At 48.3% G+C, this 14,920-nt stretch overlaps 1 protein-coding gene across 2 annotated transcripts in view; it reads left to right on the plus strand.

Annotated features, from left to right (window-relative positions):
- Positions 1–12,046: 12,046 nt before the first annotated feature.
- Positions 12,047–14,920, plus strand: part of SCTR (secretin receptor) — a 63,046-nt gene continuing 60,172 nt past the window's right edge. For both annotated transcript variants that reach the window (XM_082630585.1, XM_082630586.1), the window contains exon 1: positions 12,047–12,481. In XM_082630585.1, the coding sequence (XP_082486711.1) occupies positions 12,431–12,481 (51 nt within the window). In that variant the 5' untranslated portion in view covers positions 12,047–12,430. The remainder of the gene's footprint in view (positions 12,482–14,920) is intronic.

Consider the following 14,920-nt stretch of genomic DNA (forward strand, 5'->3'; position numbering starts at 1 on the left):
GCACACACATATATACACACACATATACATACACACATATATACACACACACATATATATACACACACACATATACACACACATATATATTTAGAACACACACACATGTGTTTGAAATATAGGCAATATATTCATATGGTTCAAAATTCAGAAAGTACCCCCCCCCAACCCCTGTCCATAAGCCACCAGGTTCCCTTTCCTAGAGGTAACACGTGTTGCCAGACTCTCATTTCTCTTTCCAGGCATATGCTATGCGCACACAAGCAATTGTATCTATGCTTCTATTTGTAAGCAGTTCAGCCCCTATTTAAAAGCCGAACTGCTCACTCTTCTGTCTCCTCTTTTTTCCACTTACAATAAATCTGAGTGATCATGAAACTGCCCCACAGAGTCCACAGGAGCTGATAACTAATAGAAATTCTTGAACTTGTCTTACAGGACAATAGTTAAGGGCACAGCTTGTAAAGCACTTTGCTTCTGTCTTCATTGTCAACCACCTTCAGTGATGACGTTTGCTTTAGTTTCTTTCCTCCCTCCCTCCTTCCCTCCCTGCCTTTCTCTCTCTCTCTCTTTAATTGCATACCTTCCCAGCCCTACTTAGCCCACTTATTTTACAAGACCTTTCAGCTCCTGCCCTGTGTGAGCCAGCTGGGGCTGGTTGAGACCACAGACCCTAAAACTGGGCCTGTGCAGATGCCCTATGAATGGCCTGTTGACCTCAGAGGACTGGAAAACCCCACCCCCCAATCATGGTCAGTGCCTCCATTTTGAATATCCAGAAGCAGGTATCCGAGATGCACCTGCACAGAACAGCGATTACCTCACCTTTCCTCTACCTCTAATCCCCTTTCCTCACGCCTAAGACCACCCTGCTTATCCCATAAATATCCCAAGCCCCTTGCCTTTGGGGAGGTGGATCTGAGACTGGTTCTCCCATCTCCTCACTTGGCTGCCTTGTGAATAAACTCTTTCTCTGCTGTAAACCTTGGCGTCTAGTTGTTGGCTTGCTGTGAGTCTGGCAAATGGACAGTTCCATAACAATCATTCCATATCTGTACATAAGGTACCTCCTCATTCTTTTTTTATGGCTGCGTATATTCAGTATTTTATGTAACCTGTCCCCTATTGTTGGATATGTGGTTGTTCCTGATCTTTCACCATTATAAACAATGTTGTAGGATTTCCCTGGTGGCACAGAGGTGAAGAACCCGCCTGCCAATACAGGGGACATGGGTTTGAGTCCTGGTCCGGGAGGATCCCACATGCTGCGGAGCAACGAAGCCTGTGTGCCACAACTACTGAGCCTGCGCTCTAGAGCCTGCGAGCCACAACTACTGAGCCCACGTGCCACAACTACTGAGCCTGCTCGACTACAGCTTGTGTTCCACAACAAGAGAAGCCACCGCAATGAGAAGCCCGCGCACCGCAACAAAGAGTAGCCCCTGCCGCAACTAGAGAAAGCCTGTGCGCATCAACAAAGACCCAACGCAGCCAAAAAAACCCACAAAGTGTTGTAATGACTTATACAATGCATATATCATTTCTACAAACTTTTGCATATATTCATTCACGTACATGTGAGTATATCTGTAGGAAACGTCCCTGAAGTAGAAGTGCTAGGCCGAAGGGTCTGTGCCTCTGTCCTATTGATAACTATTGTTGGGTCACCCATCATGGGCTTTGCATTAATTTTTGCTCCTACTTGCAAAGTATGAGGTCATTTGTTTTCTTACGGCCTCACTAACAGAATATATTACAAAACATTTATACTTTTGCCAATCTGATAGGTGAGAAATGGTATTTCAGTTTGGTTTGATTTTGTATCTCTCTAATGATCAGTGAAGATGAGCATGTTTTCACATGTTTAGGAGACATTTGTGTTTCCTTTTCTGTAATCCATGTCCCTTAATCATTTTTCCATTGGGTTCTTCATCTTTTTCATATTGACTTGTTGAAGCTCTTTATATATCAGGGGATTTGTCTTTCATTCCTTGATAAGTGTTGCAAAAATTTTTCCAGCACTTGTCATTTGACTTTGCTGTTAATGGTTTTTGCCTTGCAGAATTAAAAAAAAAAAATTTATGTTGTATTCATCATGTATTGCTCCATAACAAATTACCCCAAAACTTAGTGGTTTAAAACAACTACGGGGAATTCCATCATGGTCTAGTGGTTAAGACTCCACACTTCCACTGCAGGGGGCGTGGGTTCGATCCCTGGTCCAGGAATTAAGATCCTACATGCCACGTGGTGTGGCCAATAAATAAGTAAATAGTCAAAAAATATTTTTTAAAACAACAACTACAAGCACTTACTATCTGTCACAATTTCTGTGGGACAGGAGTTTAGACAGGGCACAGCAGAGATGGCTTGTTTCTGCTCCATAATGTCTGGGGCTTCAGTTGGAAGACCCGAAATCGGGGAGGTGAAGTTGTCAGAAGGCAGTTGACACTAAAGCTGCCAGCTGCAAGCGTAGATGAGGATCTTGCCCAGAATACCCACAAATGGCCTGGACTTCTTCACAACGTGGTTGCTGGGTTCACAGGGCAAGTATCCCAGGAGACAGCCAGGTTTAAGCTGTACTTCCTTTTTTTTTTTTTTTTTTTTTGCGGTACGCAGGCCTCTCACTGCTGCGGCCTCTCCCGCTGCAGAGCACAGGCTCCGGACGCGCAGGCCCACCGGCCACGGCTCACGGGCCCAGCAGCTCCGTGGCATGTGGGATCCTCCCGGATTGGGTCATGAACCCGCGTCCCCTGCATCGGCAGGCGGACTCCCAACCACTGTGCCACCAGGGAAGCCCCCTGTATTTCCTTTTTTTTTTTTTTGGCGTTACGTGGGCCTCTCACTGTTGTGGCCTCTCCCGTTGCGGAGCACAGGCTCCGGACGCGCAGGCCCAGCGGCCATGGCTCACGGGCCCAGCCGCTCCGCGGCACGCGGGATCCTCCCGGACCGGGGCACGAACCCGTGTTCCCTGCATTGGCAGGCGGACTCTCAACCACTGCGCCACCAGGGAAGCCCTGTATTTCCTTTTTAACTTTTTTTTAAATTGAAGTATAGTTAATTTGCAATGTGTTAGTTTCAAGTGTATAGCAAAGTAATTCGTATATATGTGTATATCCTTTTTCAGATTCTTTTCCCTTATAGGTTATTTCAAGATATTGAGTAGAGTTCCCTATGCTATACAGTAGGTTGTTGTTGGTTATCTATTTTATATAGAGTAGTGTGTATATGTTAATCCCAAACTCTTAATTTATCTCCCAACCCCCCACTAGCTCCTTTGGTAACCATAATTTTGTTTTCTATGTCTGTGGGTCTATTTCTGTTTTGTAAATAAGTTCATTTGTATCATTTTTTTAGATTCCACATATAAGCGATATCATATATTTGTCTTTGTCTAACTTATGTCACTTAGTGTGATCATATCTAGGTCCATCCGAGTTGCTGCAAATGGCATTATTTCATTCTTTTCTATGGCTTAGTATTCCATTGTGTGTGTGTGTGTGTGTGTGTATCACATCTTTTTATTTAATTTAATTAATTAATTAATTTATTTATTTATTTATTTATTTATTTATTTATTTATTTCTGGCTGCATTGGGTCTTTGTTGCTGCGCAGGGGCTTTCTCTAGTTGCGGTGAGCGGGGGCTACTCTTCGTTGCGGTGCACGGGTTTCTCATTGCGGTGGCTTCTCTTTTTGCAGAGCACGGGCTCTAGGCGAGCAGGCTTCAGTAGCTGTGACTCGCGGGCTGTAGAGCACAGGCTCAGTAGTTGTGGTGCATGGGCTTAGTTGCTCCGCGGCATGTGAGATCTTCCCGGACCAAGGCTCAAACCCGTGTCCTCTGCATTAGCAGGTGGATTCTTAACCACTGCACCACCAGGGAAGCCCCGCCACATGCATCTTAGTTCGTATCGCTAGATAATTTAATTGCACTGGATTATTTTCAACCTCATGCAATGCTGAAAGATTGGTATTATTTTCCCCACTTTACAGATGAGGAAATCGAGGCTTAAAGGGCTAAAGTAACTTGCTCAGGGTCACAGTAATTGATGACTAAGTTAGGAACTGATTCCACGTTTGTCTGTTGCCAAGCTTCTTTCCTGTGTGCCAAGTCAAAGTGCCTTAGTAGGCGGAAAAGCAGGGAGCCTCTGGGAGGCCAGCGTGCACCTGACCTTTCTCCGCTCCGTCCAGTGAAGATACGGCCTGGAGAGCACTAGCAACATTGTCTTTCAGATATGGTTTTATTTGCTCTCTTTGATCTGTTTTCATGATAATATTTCATACAAATGTTTAAAAGGATGCTGACAAATGGAGGAGGAAAGGTAGAGAAGTAAAGTAAAAACTGCTTTCCTGAAAAAGCCAGCCCCCATGCCAGAGTAACCAGTGGGCCCGAGCCCTAAAACCTCATGAAAACGTCAGTGTACACCTTTGCACTTCAGCACTGAATAGGAAAGCATGCCGGCCCCATCATTTATGGCTCATCAATAATACATTAGCTTGAGTCCCAGAGGAGGTCACACGCAAGGGAGAACAGACCTTTTTGTTTGGTTTATTGAGTAGCTGAAGGGCAGAGCAAGTTCAGTGAGGCTTCACTGGTGTAGTCGTTCAGGGGGCTTAGACCTGGACCCCCAGGCCAGCTCCTCACCCCCCCCACCACACCCCTCCCCCAGCACTCTCTTCATCCCCCCGCCTCCAAACCAGCCCCTGCAGCTCAAGCATCACTGTCCTGGGAAGCTTCCATAGTGTATGCAAGGCTCTTTTTGTTACAAGTGACAGTTAAAAAGTTAAAAAAATAAAAGTTTAAAAACTATCTATCTGAGGGAACTCTATTCAATACCCTGTGATAATCCACAATGGAAAAGAATATGAAAAAGAATACATATGTATGTATAACTGATTCACTTTGCTGTACAGCAGAAATTAACACAATGCTGAAAATCAACTATGCTCAACATTTAAAAATAAAATAAAATAATAAAAAGTATCTATTTATCTACGTACCGATGTATCTACCCACCTCCTTATCTATCGAGGCGTCCATCACAGCTGCGTGCAGGTGCCAGAGGATGGCTTCTTTGTCCCTTGGGTCTCTCCATAACGTTGGAAGGCTGCCATCTTGCTACCAGCTTCTGTGTAATATGCCATCATGTAGGTTCTGTTGGTGCCACTCCTATTGGCCCTGATTCAGCCGTGTGTCCATCCCTGAGGCAGTCACTGTGGTCAGTTGGAGGGGGCGACTCTCCTTGCCCAGGTCTGGGTCACATGCTCACGCCTGGGTTGCCGGTGGTGCAAGCCCCACCCAAGCCATGTGGTCGGCGAGTGGGGACGGCCAAGGGAGCTCCTTGTAGCAGAAGAAGAGGGAATGGCGGTTGGCCAGACACAACCAACACACGCCTAGGAGGTTGAACCTTGTAAAATCATCACTATCCAGATGTAATTTATCTACAAAAATGATGAGTGACATGACAGCCTAATACATTAACCCTCAAGGCTTAGTCTGGGCCTTTAGTATGTATACGCTCCCACAGAATTTATCCCAGTTTATGATACCCACCATACATTCTGCAGTTGCTTACTTCAGCCAACCAATAGGTTTGTTAAATGTGTGGTTGTGCAAACTTCTGAAGTCTTGACCACCAGCCTCAGTCATCTTTCCCGGCCTCCCTCCTGGGAGAGGGGTGCAATACAGCACCATGGGCCTCGTGCAGGCAATTTCTCCAGGCCTCTATTGGTCTGGTACAGCACCTGGAACAGAGTAGCTGCTCAATAAATAAGCACTGAGTGGATGTGCTTAGCTAAGTTCTCTAACAAGTGTTTATTGCTATTGAAAACAGGCCAATATATATATATATATATATATATATATATATATATATATATATCCTAATTTCTTGTTGAAGTAGTTAAACATAAATCTCCAGCCAACCACGCGACCCCTCTCCACAAAATGAAGAAAAGAATGAATCAGTTTTATTACTAAGTGACCATTAATAACCAGACTCTGATGCACATCACTGGCAATCCCACGGCAAAGACAAACAGAAATCTTACCCTTTTATAAAGCCAGACAGATACAATCCATAGCACACATGCTAATTGTCTTTACCAAAGGGAAAATAAAACTTCTCCTGTCTTTTTGACAAGCAGGAAATTACAACTTGGAGCCAAGTGCTTGGGCTAAACTCCCACAGTATTAGGAAGACAGGGCACCATCCTCCTTGACATTCACATTGCAAAGAGATGGTTCCAAGACCTTCATGAAAGACACTGCTGGGATGCAAAACTGGCAAAAGGCTATTGAGCTTTTATAAAGATTTACATACATCTCAAAGAGACAAATGGGATTTGTAAGTTTTCTAGAGGAAATGTTGAAAGAAAAGGGAGAGAAGAAAAGCTCTCTTTCCCTTTTGATGCCAGGGAAATGTTTATATTTCATTTTGGTAGGAGGTGGGGAATTTGCATTGTAGGGGAGGAGAAATCTTATTCCTTCTCCCCTCCCAGGTTCAATGGCTGAAGCCTGTGAGAATCAGTCTGATACAAGACAGATTAACAAGAGAAAAAACAGTTTTAATTACCCACTTATGCATGGACTTTCACAAGGAAACCAGAGTCCAGGAGGCAGCCACATGATGGAGGTTTATTTATTATTTTTTAAAATATTTATTTGGCTGCGCCAGGTCTTAGTTGCGGCATGTGGGATCTAGTTCCCTGACCAGGGATCGAACTCGGCTCCCCTGCTTTGGGAGCACGGAGTCTTCACCACTGGGCACCAGGGAAGTCCCCAGATGATTGAGGTGTATATACCGTCTCAGGCTAACCAAAGGAAAAGTGGTTTTGGGGCTTCTGGGTGGGGAGGTGAGCTAGGAAGGAGGGGTGGCTGGATGGTGAATGAGGTTTGTCTGGCTGTGCAGGGAAGACTCTCTCAGGTGATAAGGCTTGTCTTGAGGAGTAGCTCTCTTCCTGCTACAGAGACTTCTTATAAATGGACGTTTCCTTTACAAAAGGGCACCTTTGTACTTTACTTTTGGGCAGTTCTGGGGAGGTGAAAAGCTTTTCCTGTGTCTGCTGGTTCTCAATTCCCTTTAGCTCAAAAGAATCCTTATGCCAAAGTGGCATATTTGGGGTGACGTTCTGGTGCCCTTCAGTATTTAGCCTTACACTCTGCCTTACAGGGGTGATAAGAATATCTGTATGAAACAGTTAGGGAACAAGTTACCCTGGAACCAAATACAGGATCTCCCATCCTCAGGGTAACTTAAAAAAATTTTTTTTTATTGAAGTATAGTTGATTTACAATGTTGTGTTAGTTGCAGGTGTACAGCAAAGTGATTCAGATATATAATTTATAGATAGATATTCTTTTTAGATTCTTTTCCATTAGAGGTTATTACAAAATATTGAGTATAGTTCCCATGCTATACAGTAGGTCCTTGTTGTTTATCTATTTTATATATAGTAGTTTGTATCTGCTAATCCCAAACTCCTAATTTATCCCTCCTCCATCCCCTTTCCCCTCTGGTAAACTTATGTTTGTTTTCTATGTCTGTGAGTCTGTTTCTGTTTTGTAAATAAGTTCATTTGTATCATATTTAGATTTTAGTGATATCATACGGTATTTGTCTTTCTCTTTCTGACTTACTTCACTTTGTATGATGTCTAGGTCCATCCATGTTGCTGCAAATGGCATTATTTCATTCTTTTTTTATGGCTGAGTCATATTCCATTGTTTATATATATCACGTCTCCTTTATCCATTCCTCTGTCGATGGACACTTACACTTAGGTCGCTTCCACGTCTTGGCTGCTGTAAATAGCGCTGCTGTGAACGTTGGGGCGCATATATCGTTTCGAATTAGAGTTTCAGGGTAACTTTTAAGTTGCTGTTGTGAGAACATGACTTCTAGTGTTTGAAGCGGCCATGACTTAGGTTTATATACCCTACTCCACCTCTGCAGTGTAACTTGGAGAAAGGGATAGGACTGAAGACCTAGAAAATCATCAAAATCAAAGAGATGCCCCTCTCTGTCGCTCGTAAGGGTTATAATGAATTCAGAGGGTGGACATACAGTTTCTCTCCACATCCCACCTAGCGGTACTTAGGGTCTCACATGCTCCTCCAGGATCTTCGTACTCTTCCATCGAGAGGCGGCATCTATTCTGCCTCGCCTAGAACCGGGGCCGGCTTTTGTGATTGTCTAGACAACAGAAAGCAGCGGAAGCAGCACTGTATGACCTCCGAGGCTGGGTCATAAATTACCGTATACTGTCCACCTGCTCTCTCGGGACAAGCACCTTGGGGGTCAAGAGCCACGATGTAAGAAGCCCAGGCAGGGGACTTCCCTGGTGGTCCAGTGGTTAGGACTCTGGGCTTCCAATGCAAGGGCCACAGGATCGATCCGTTGTCGGGGAACTAAGATCCCACATGCCACACAGTGTGGTCAAAAATAAATAAATAAATAAATAAATAATAAATGAAAGATAAGTTAAAAGAAAAAAAAGAAGCCCAGGCACCCTGAGGCTGCCTGACGCTGGGACCATGTGTAGGGAGTATGCAGAGATCCACGCAGATAGAGGGGGACACCGAGGAACCCCAGCCATCCAAGCAAGCATGTCTTAGGGTGACTCTGACTGCAGCCACGTGAGACACCCCGAACCAGAACGGCCTGCCGAGTCCAGGTAGCCCCCAGGACTTTGAAAGGATAGTAAATCATTGCTCTGATTTTCCATCACTAGATTCAGATGTAAGGGGTATAAGCGTGATGGAGACAACTCAGGGCTGCGAATCAAAAGACCAGCATTTCAGTACAGACAGTCCTGTGTGATCTGGACCTCTGGCCCCATCCACTTTGGCTTCTTCATCTGTTAAATGGGCACAATGATATATCCAGGCGGGGTTATTCTCCTTTTGCCTCATCCCTACCTTCTCCACGCAGGAGGTTAAACTCTGTGGACAGTTTCTTCCCCCTCTGTCTGCCTTGTTTCTGGCTTTGGGTTGGGTCCAGCTGATGGAAGAGATTGCCAAGAGATTCTGCGGGCAGAGGAGAGGTCAGGGTACTTATCCCAACCTGACCCCTTGCCAGGCCACAGTTGTGACAGGGGCTGCATTCCCAAGGGCAGCTCTTGCCAGCTTCGGGGGACACTGCTTTCTCTCTCTGCTCCTTGTTAAAGGAAGATTATTCTGATTCTTGTTAAAATGGTAAGGAAGCCTTTATTCAAGAGTGTTACAATAGCCAGGACATGGAAGCAACCTAAATGTCCATCGACAGAGGAATGGATAAAGAAGATGTGGTATATATACACAATGGCATATTACTCAGCCATAAAAGGAGTGAAATAATGCCATTTGCAGCAGGATGGATGGACCTAGAGATTGTCATACTAAGTAATATTAAGTCCGACAGAGAAAGACAAATACCATATGATATTGCTTATATGTGGAATCTAAGAAACGGGTACAAATGAACTTATTTACAAAACAGAAGTAGAGTCACGGCTGTACAAAAAACAAACATCCAGATTACCAGGGGATAAGGGGAGGGAGGGATAATATTGGGATGTTGGGATTGACTTATACATGCTACTATATATAAAACAGGTAACTAATAAGAACCTACTGTATAGCAAAAGGAACTCTACTCAGTATTCTGTAATGACCTATATGGGTACCAAATCTAAAAGGAGTGGATATATGTGTACGTATAACTGATTCACTCTGCTGTACAGCAGAAACTAACACGACATTGTAAATCAACTATACTCCAATAAAAATGAATTTAAAAAAGACTGTTACAACAGAGGTATTGCAATAGGGTAGAGAGCTGGGGCTCAACTTCCAGTACAGCAAGAACAAGCGGGGGTTCGTAGCCAGGGAGCAGGGTGAGGGCGGCAGAGGATGGAAGACTGCTAAGAGGAGACATCAAGGCACCGAGACTTCCTGCTAAACTGAGAGAACAGCCTTCTTGCTGAAGGCAGGACGGGATTAGACATCAAAGGTGGGGGCCAAGGAGCTCGATCAGACCTCAAGGGGGGAGGATTCCCAGTGACCGGCGGCCGGAGTCGTGCTGAGGCTGGGCGTGCAGGCCAAAGGCAGACGGGGCCAAGGTCAGAGCCTAGTCAAGAAGAGGCTCAGAGGAGCCCGACCAACGTTTGGTCAAGGAGAGGGTCTCCGTCCCCCGTCAGGCCCGCTGCGGCTGAGCCCGGCACCCCACGTCCCCTCTCAGTTCCCTCAGTCCTGCCCACACCTCTGCATGGTGTCCTTTCATTAAGCTCTTCAATGAAACCATGTGAGCCATGGGGTCTCCCTCTCCTGCAGCCCCTGATCGTTGGTCCTACCGACCCCTGGAGTTGTTTCGAGGATCCAAGGAGATGCTGCAGGCAAAAGAGCTTTGGAAATCCTGAGGGTAAGGAAGTCATCTTCACGATTGAGAGAAATCCTAGTGCCCCGCAAAGGACGCAGGGCCGGGGCTTTGGGCTCAGTCCTGGGCTGTGTTACTGGGGCCAAGCGTTTACCTTCCCCAAGCCTCCAGTTCCCATCCTATTCATCAGAGAAAGTGAATGCCTCTCATTGAGTCTTGGAGGAATGGCTATGGTAACACACCCCAAATTACTAAAAGACTCCCTAGCACATGGCGGGTATTAAAAACATGGTTAGTTCCCTACCTTCTCCCTTCCACTCCTATTCTGAAATTGTTTTCTCAGGCAGGTTTTACAAAGCCACTGACTGCATCCACGGCTTCCCACAGAGCATTTCAGATCTTTTTCTCGATACTCTGAGAGACAGAGTATCCTGTTTAAGGAAGAATGGCTTGCCACAGGCCATTGATTGAATTGCCCAGAACAAATGTCGTTTTGCTTTTTCACTGGCACTCACGAGGTTCCGGTATAGAGCACAGATTGCATCTTGTATTGTTTCCTTTTTTGTCTTTCCATCGAAAAAGCAATACACACGGTGGTTACAGAAACTATTCAAGTAACATCAAAGTCTATACAGTAAAAATGGCACGTCTTTAACTCACGCACTTTCTAATGCACGTTTATGACGTCAGGGTTTAGGGAAACCCAGTTGGTAACTTTTTTTCCAGCCTGAATCTTGAACCAGTTGAGAAAAACGATTAAGACAGATGGGGCCCAATATCACTTTAATTAGGGATAAGGTTGGTCTCGGAGAATATGGCTTATACTTGTGGGCAAGTGGGTTTGTCACTGATAATGTTGGAGAATGTGGCTTATACTTGTGGGCTGGAATGAGATAAAAACCACCACCTGCCACTGACCACCGGATCAAGGCAGTCAGAACCTTGACCTCCAATGGCAGCCTGGCCCAGGGCAATCCAGTTATAGGCTCTCTGCTGGTGGGAGAACTGTGCGTGCGCGTGCGCGCGCGTGTGTGTGTGTGCACGCGCGCAGAACCTCAGGCCAATCCTTATCCCAAATGCGTCAATCACGCAGAGCTCGCCTCACCTCCACGTGTGCGGGAGCGGGTGGGGGGAGGGGGGAATTCAATGAGCTGACGGACTTTAAGTGCCTGAGAGAAAGATCTAGATAGGAGAGACACGAGGAAAGGGAATGGGCACCAGGGCAGAAAAAGAAAAACTCGGGTCTACAAAAGCCATTTGAAGATGCCTTGTACTGAGAGGCCAAAAGCCAACCTCCAGGACATCTGAGGCCTCAGACTCAGCATGAGCGGCTGCCGGGCACACCTGCCTGATGCTGAAAGAGCCTCCCGGGGACACCAGGAAGCACAAAGCCTCCAGCACAGCCCCAAACGCCTGGGTACACCGGATGGTCTTCCTCCATCTCACGTGCTCATCAAAGGCTTCTCAGCGTGATGGGTGTGCAACTTTCTGGAATGAGAGTGTGGAACTAATCAGAAAAATAAAGTGAAAATAGGAAATAGAGTAGCTGCCCCCCAGAACAGATGCCATAGCGATTTCCCCAGCGCCCGCTGTGTCCCAGGGCACTCGCCCAACCTTCTTTCACCGGAAGGTAGGTGGGTATTATTAGACGTGTTGTTCCGGAGGAGAACAGAGGCTCGAAAAGGTGGCGCACGCCGCGCAGCGGCGGCGGGGCGGACCCGGGCTTTGGGGAGGGCTCTTTCCGTCCGCGGGGGTGTGGCGGCGGGGCAGGCCGAGCCCGTGGGAGCCGCTGCGGCCGCGCCCTCCCTCTGCCTCTTCCGCCGCCGACCTCCGCGCCGGCCCCCAGCCAGCCGCGGTGGGCGGAGGACCGCACGCCGCGCCGCGTACGTATCAACCGGCCGGGCGGCGTGGCTCGCGGCCACCTAGTCCGAGGAGGCGAAGTCCCGGGTGCGGCCATGGCTCCCCGGGGCGCGGCGGCCGACCAGGGTCCGAGGGGAGGCGGGGAGCGCTGAGCCCGGAACGGGCGGTGCGCGCGGGCAGGCGGCCGTCGGGGCGCCCAGGGAGCGCACGCGGCACCATGCACGCCCTCCTGCCTCCGTTGCTGCTGCTCGCCTGCGCTGCGCACGCCGTGAGTACGCGCGCCTCTGCGGGTCCCACGCGGGGTGGGGGTGGGGGGCCGATCTTCCGCTGGGGAGTGGGAGCCCTTCCTCCGCATGCGTCCCCCACAGCTACGATGTCTCTCCGCTCCTCTCCGGAGGGCCCGCTCCTCCAAAACACCATCGGCGTGAGCCCGGGCGCAGGGAGCGCTGAGATAACCCCCTTGCCCTCCAGCCCACCCCTTCCTCCCGGGCTGCGCCTCCGGGGCCCTCCTAGGCGGAGTTCTGGAGCCGCCCCTGGCCGTGCGTTTTGTGTGCCGGGCGCTTTGCCTGCGTTATCTCCTTGAAACCTCATCATCGCCTTTCGAGGTTGATGTTTTTTCACCCTCACTTTGCGGACAAGGAAAGCGAGACTTGGAAAGACCAAAAATCTTGCCCCGAGAAAAGACAACTGGAACCCAATCCGTCTGCTCCAAAGCCTTGACATTTGCACACACACCGGGCTGCGGATGGGAAGACCTCCGAAAACTCTGGCCGCAGCAGCTGCTGGTTCTGTGATGGGACCGCGTCTGCGGCTCTCCCCCTCGTCTCTCCTGTGGGTTTGGCTCCCCAATGTCTGTGTGTCTGGGGACTCCTGGGAGCAGCTGGTCTCCCCAAACCAGGCCCAGGGAGGAGCTGGCCGAGAACGAGAAGGCAGCAGAGTGGGTGGTGTGTTTTTCTTTCTTTCTCGGAAACTCCAGGGAATCCGGGCCTCTCCCTGTGGGATTTGTGAATGGGAAAGTGGCTGCACCCAGCCTGGCTGGCTGGAAGCGAGGGCGGGGGCTTGGGAAGTGGGCGCACAGATTCCAGAACCACTCTTTGCCACCAGCCTTCCAAACTGGCCCCCAGGGCCTCTGTCCCAAGAGACTTCCCAGGGAGAGCACTTGGGCACCTAATTCTGAGTGTGCAGTCTCAGTCCTGGGCAAGTCCTTTCTGGCGTCCAGTGACCTCGCCTTCCTGTAGTCCTATCATGTTTGACTGCAAGAAAGACCTGCTTCCCGAGCTGACAGGAGTGTTGGCACGCAGGAGGGGCGGCTGTGTGGCATCCAGGCTGGGGTTTGGGGCTCTGTTCCCAGCTCGCTTGTAACTTGGAGCCTCTTGTCCTAGGGCTGGAGTTGGAAGGTGCTAGGGCAACAGCACCCGCTCGTTAGTCTGAGCTCCCACTTTGGGGAAACGCCACCTGAGACGGTGGGGACAGTTCGAAGCCCAGTGCAGCCTCCAGGTGTGTTGTTATTCGGTGCCCAGGGCTGGGAGGCAGCCGCTCCCTCTTGGTGATCCTCCCAGCCTCCTTTTTAAGTATCTGCAGTAACTCTGCGGTTATCAGAAGAAATCGACAGGTAGCTGGGCTTCAGGACTGAGGCTCAACCTACATTTTAATCTCGAGGGGACCCTGGTGTCATCTCAGGAATAAACAGAGGGGAAAGGAGAGCCTCCCCTTGGTTCAAGTCTTCTGTGTGCCTTGGAAGGATGTTTTATTATGCCCTGGTCCAGTTACCTCCTTTTACAGGGGAGCAAACTGAGACCCACAGAGAGCAGGGACCTGTTCCACATCAGTTGGTTTGTGGCAGCGCTGAGACTACGGCCCAGAGCTCTGTCCGGGACGCCCCTTGTCTTTACGTTCATTTTCATCCACGCCGGTACCACTTTGTGTTCTTCGAGGTGGGTTCCTGTGTGTCAGTCTTGGTTCTCTGGTGATTTTATGGGCTTATCCAGACCTGAGGTTCACACTTCTTGGCAGAGAACTCCTTCAACAAATAGGAGTGGAACTGACCTACTTCGGTTGGACTATTTCCCAGCCTATGAAACCCTGCTTTTTTTTTCCTGTTTGTTTGAGGTGTCAGACATTCGATTTTGAAACTGAAGGGCATTCAAACAATTCTTTATTCATTCCGTGCTCCCTCTTGAGGGAAATCATAGGCATATTTCTAATTGGGGGGGGCAGTCACTAAGGCCAAATGCTGATTACTATCTCCTCCCCCACCTTTCCATACAGGGTGATGTCGGGAGGGTCCCTTGCCAGTGGACTAACAAGTGCTGATGGCTGATGGGGCAGTTTTCTGAGACCTGGGTAGGAAACCCTGGCCACATCTCGCCTGTCCCCACCCGTGTCTCTCATGAGGGCTTCTACCTGGCACGCTATTGTCATTATTTACCAGCACATCTGTCCTCCCCAGTATGTTCACTTCGAGCTTGAGCCTTAGTGTCGCTCATCCTTTATCCCTAGAGCCTGTCCCAGCGTAAGGGGGAGTCAATGAGTGTGTGTGGGCTGAATGAATGCATGAATGGGTGAATGAAATGATGGTGCTATCCATAGTGGCTGTCCTCAGCTGGGACAGTTTCATATAGCAACAGGTAGCGAAGCATGATATCTTGAAAGCAATCGTTGCTTACAAAATTGTACACAAATATGTCAGGAAAGGGGGAGGAGTCAC

This window comes from Mesoplodon mirus (genome assembly GCF_964341445.2).
Source record: "Mesoplodon mirus genome assembly, chromosome: 8".
NCBI classification, from domain to species: domain Eukaryota; kingdom Metazoa; phylum Chordata; class Mammalia; order Artiodactyla; family Ziphiidae; genus Mesoplodon; species Mesoplodon mirus.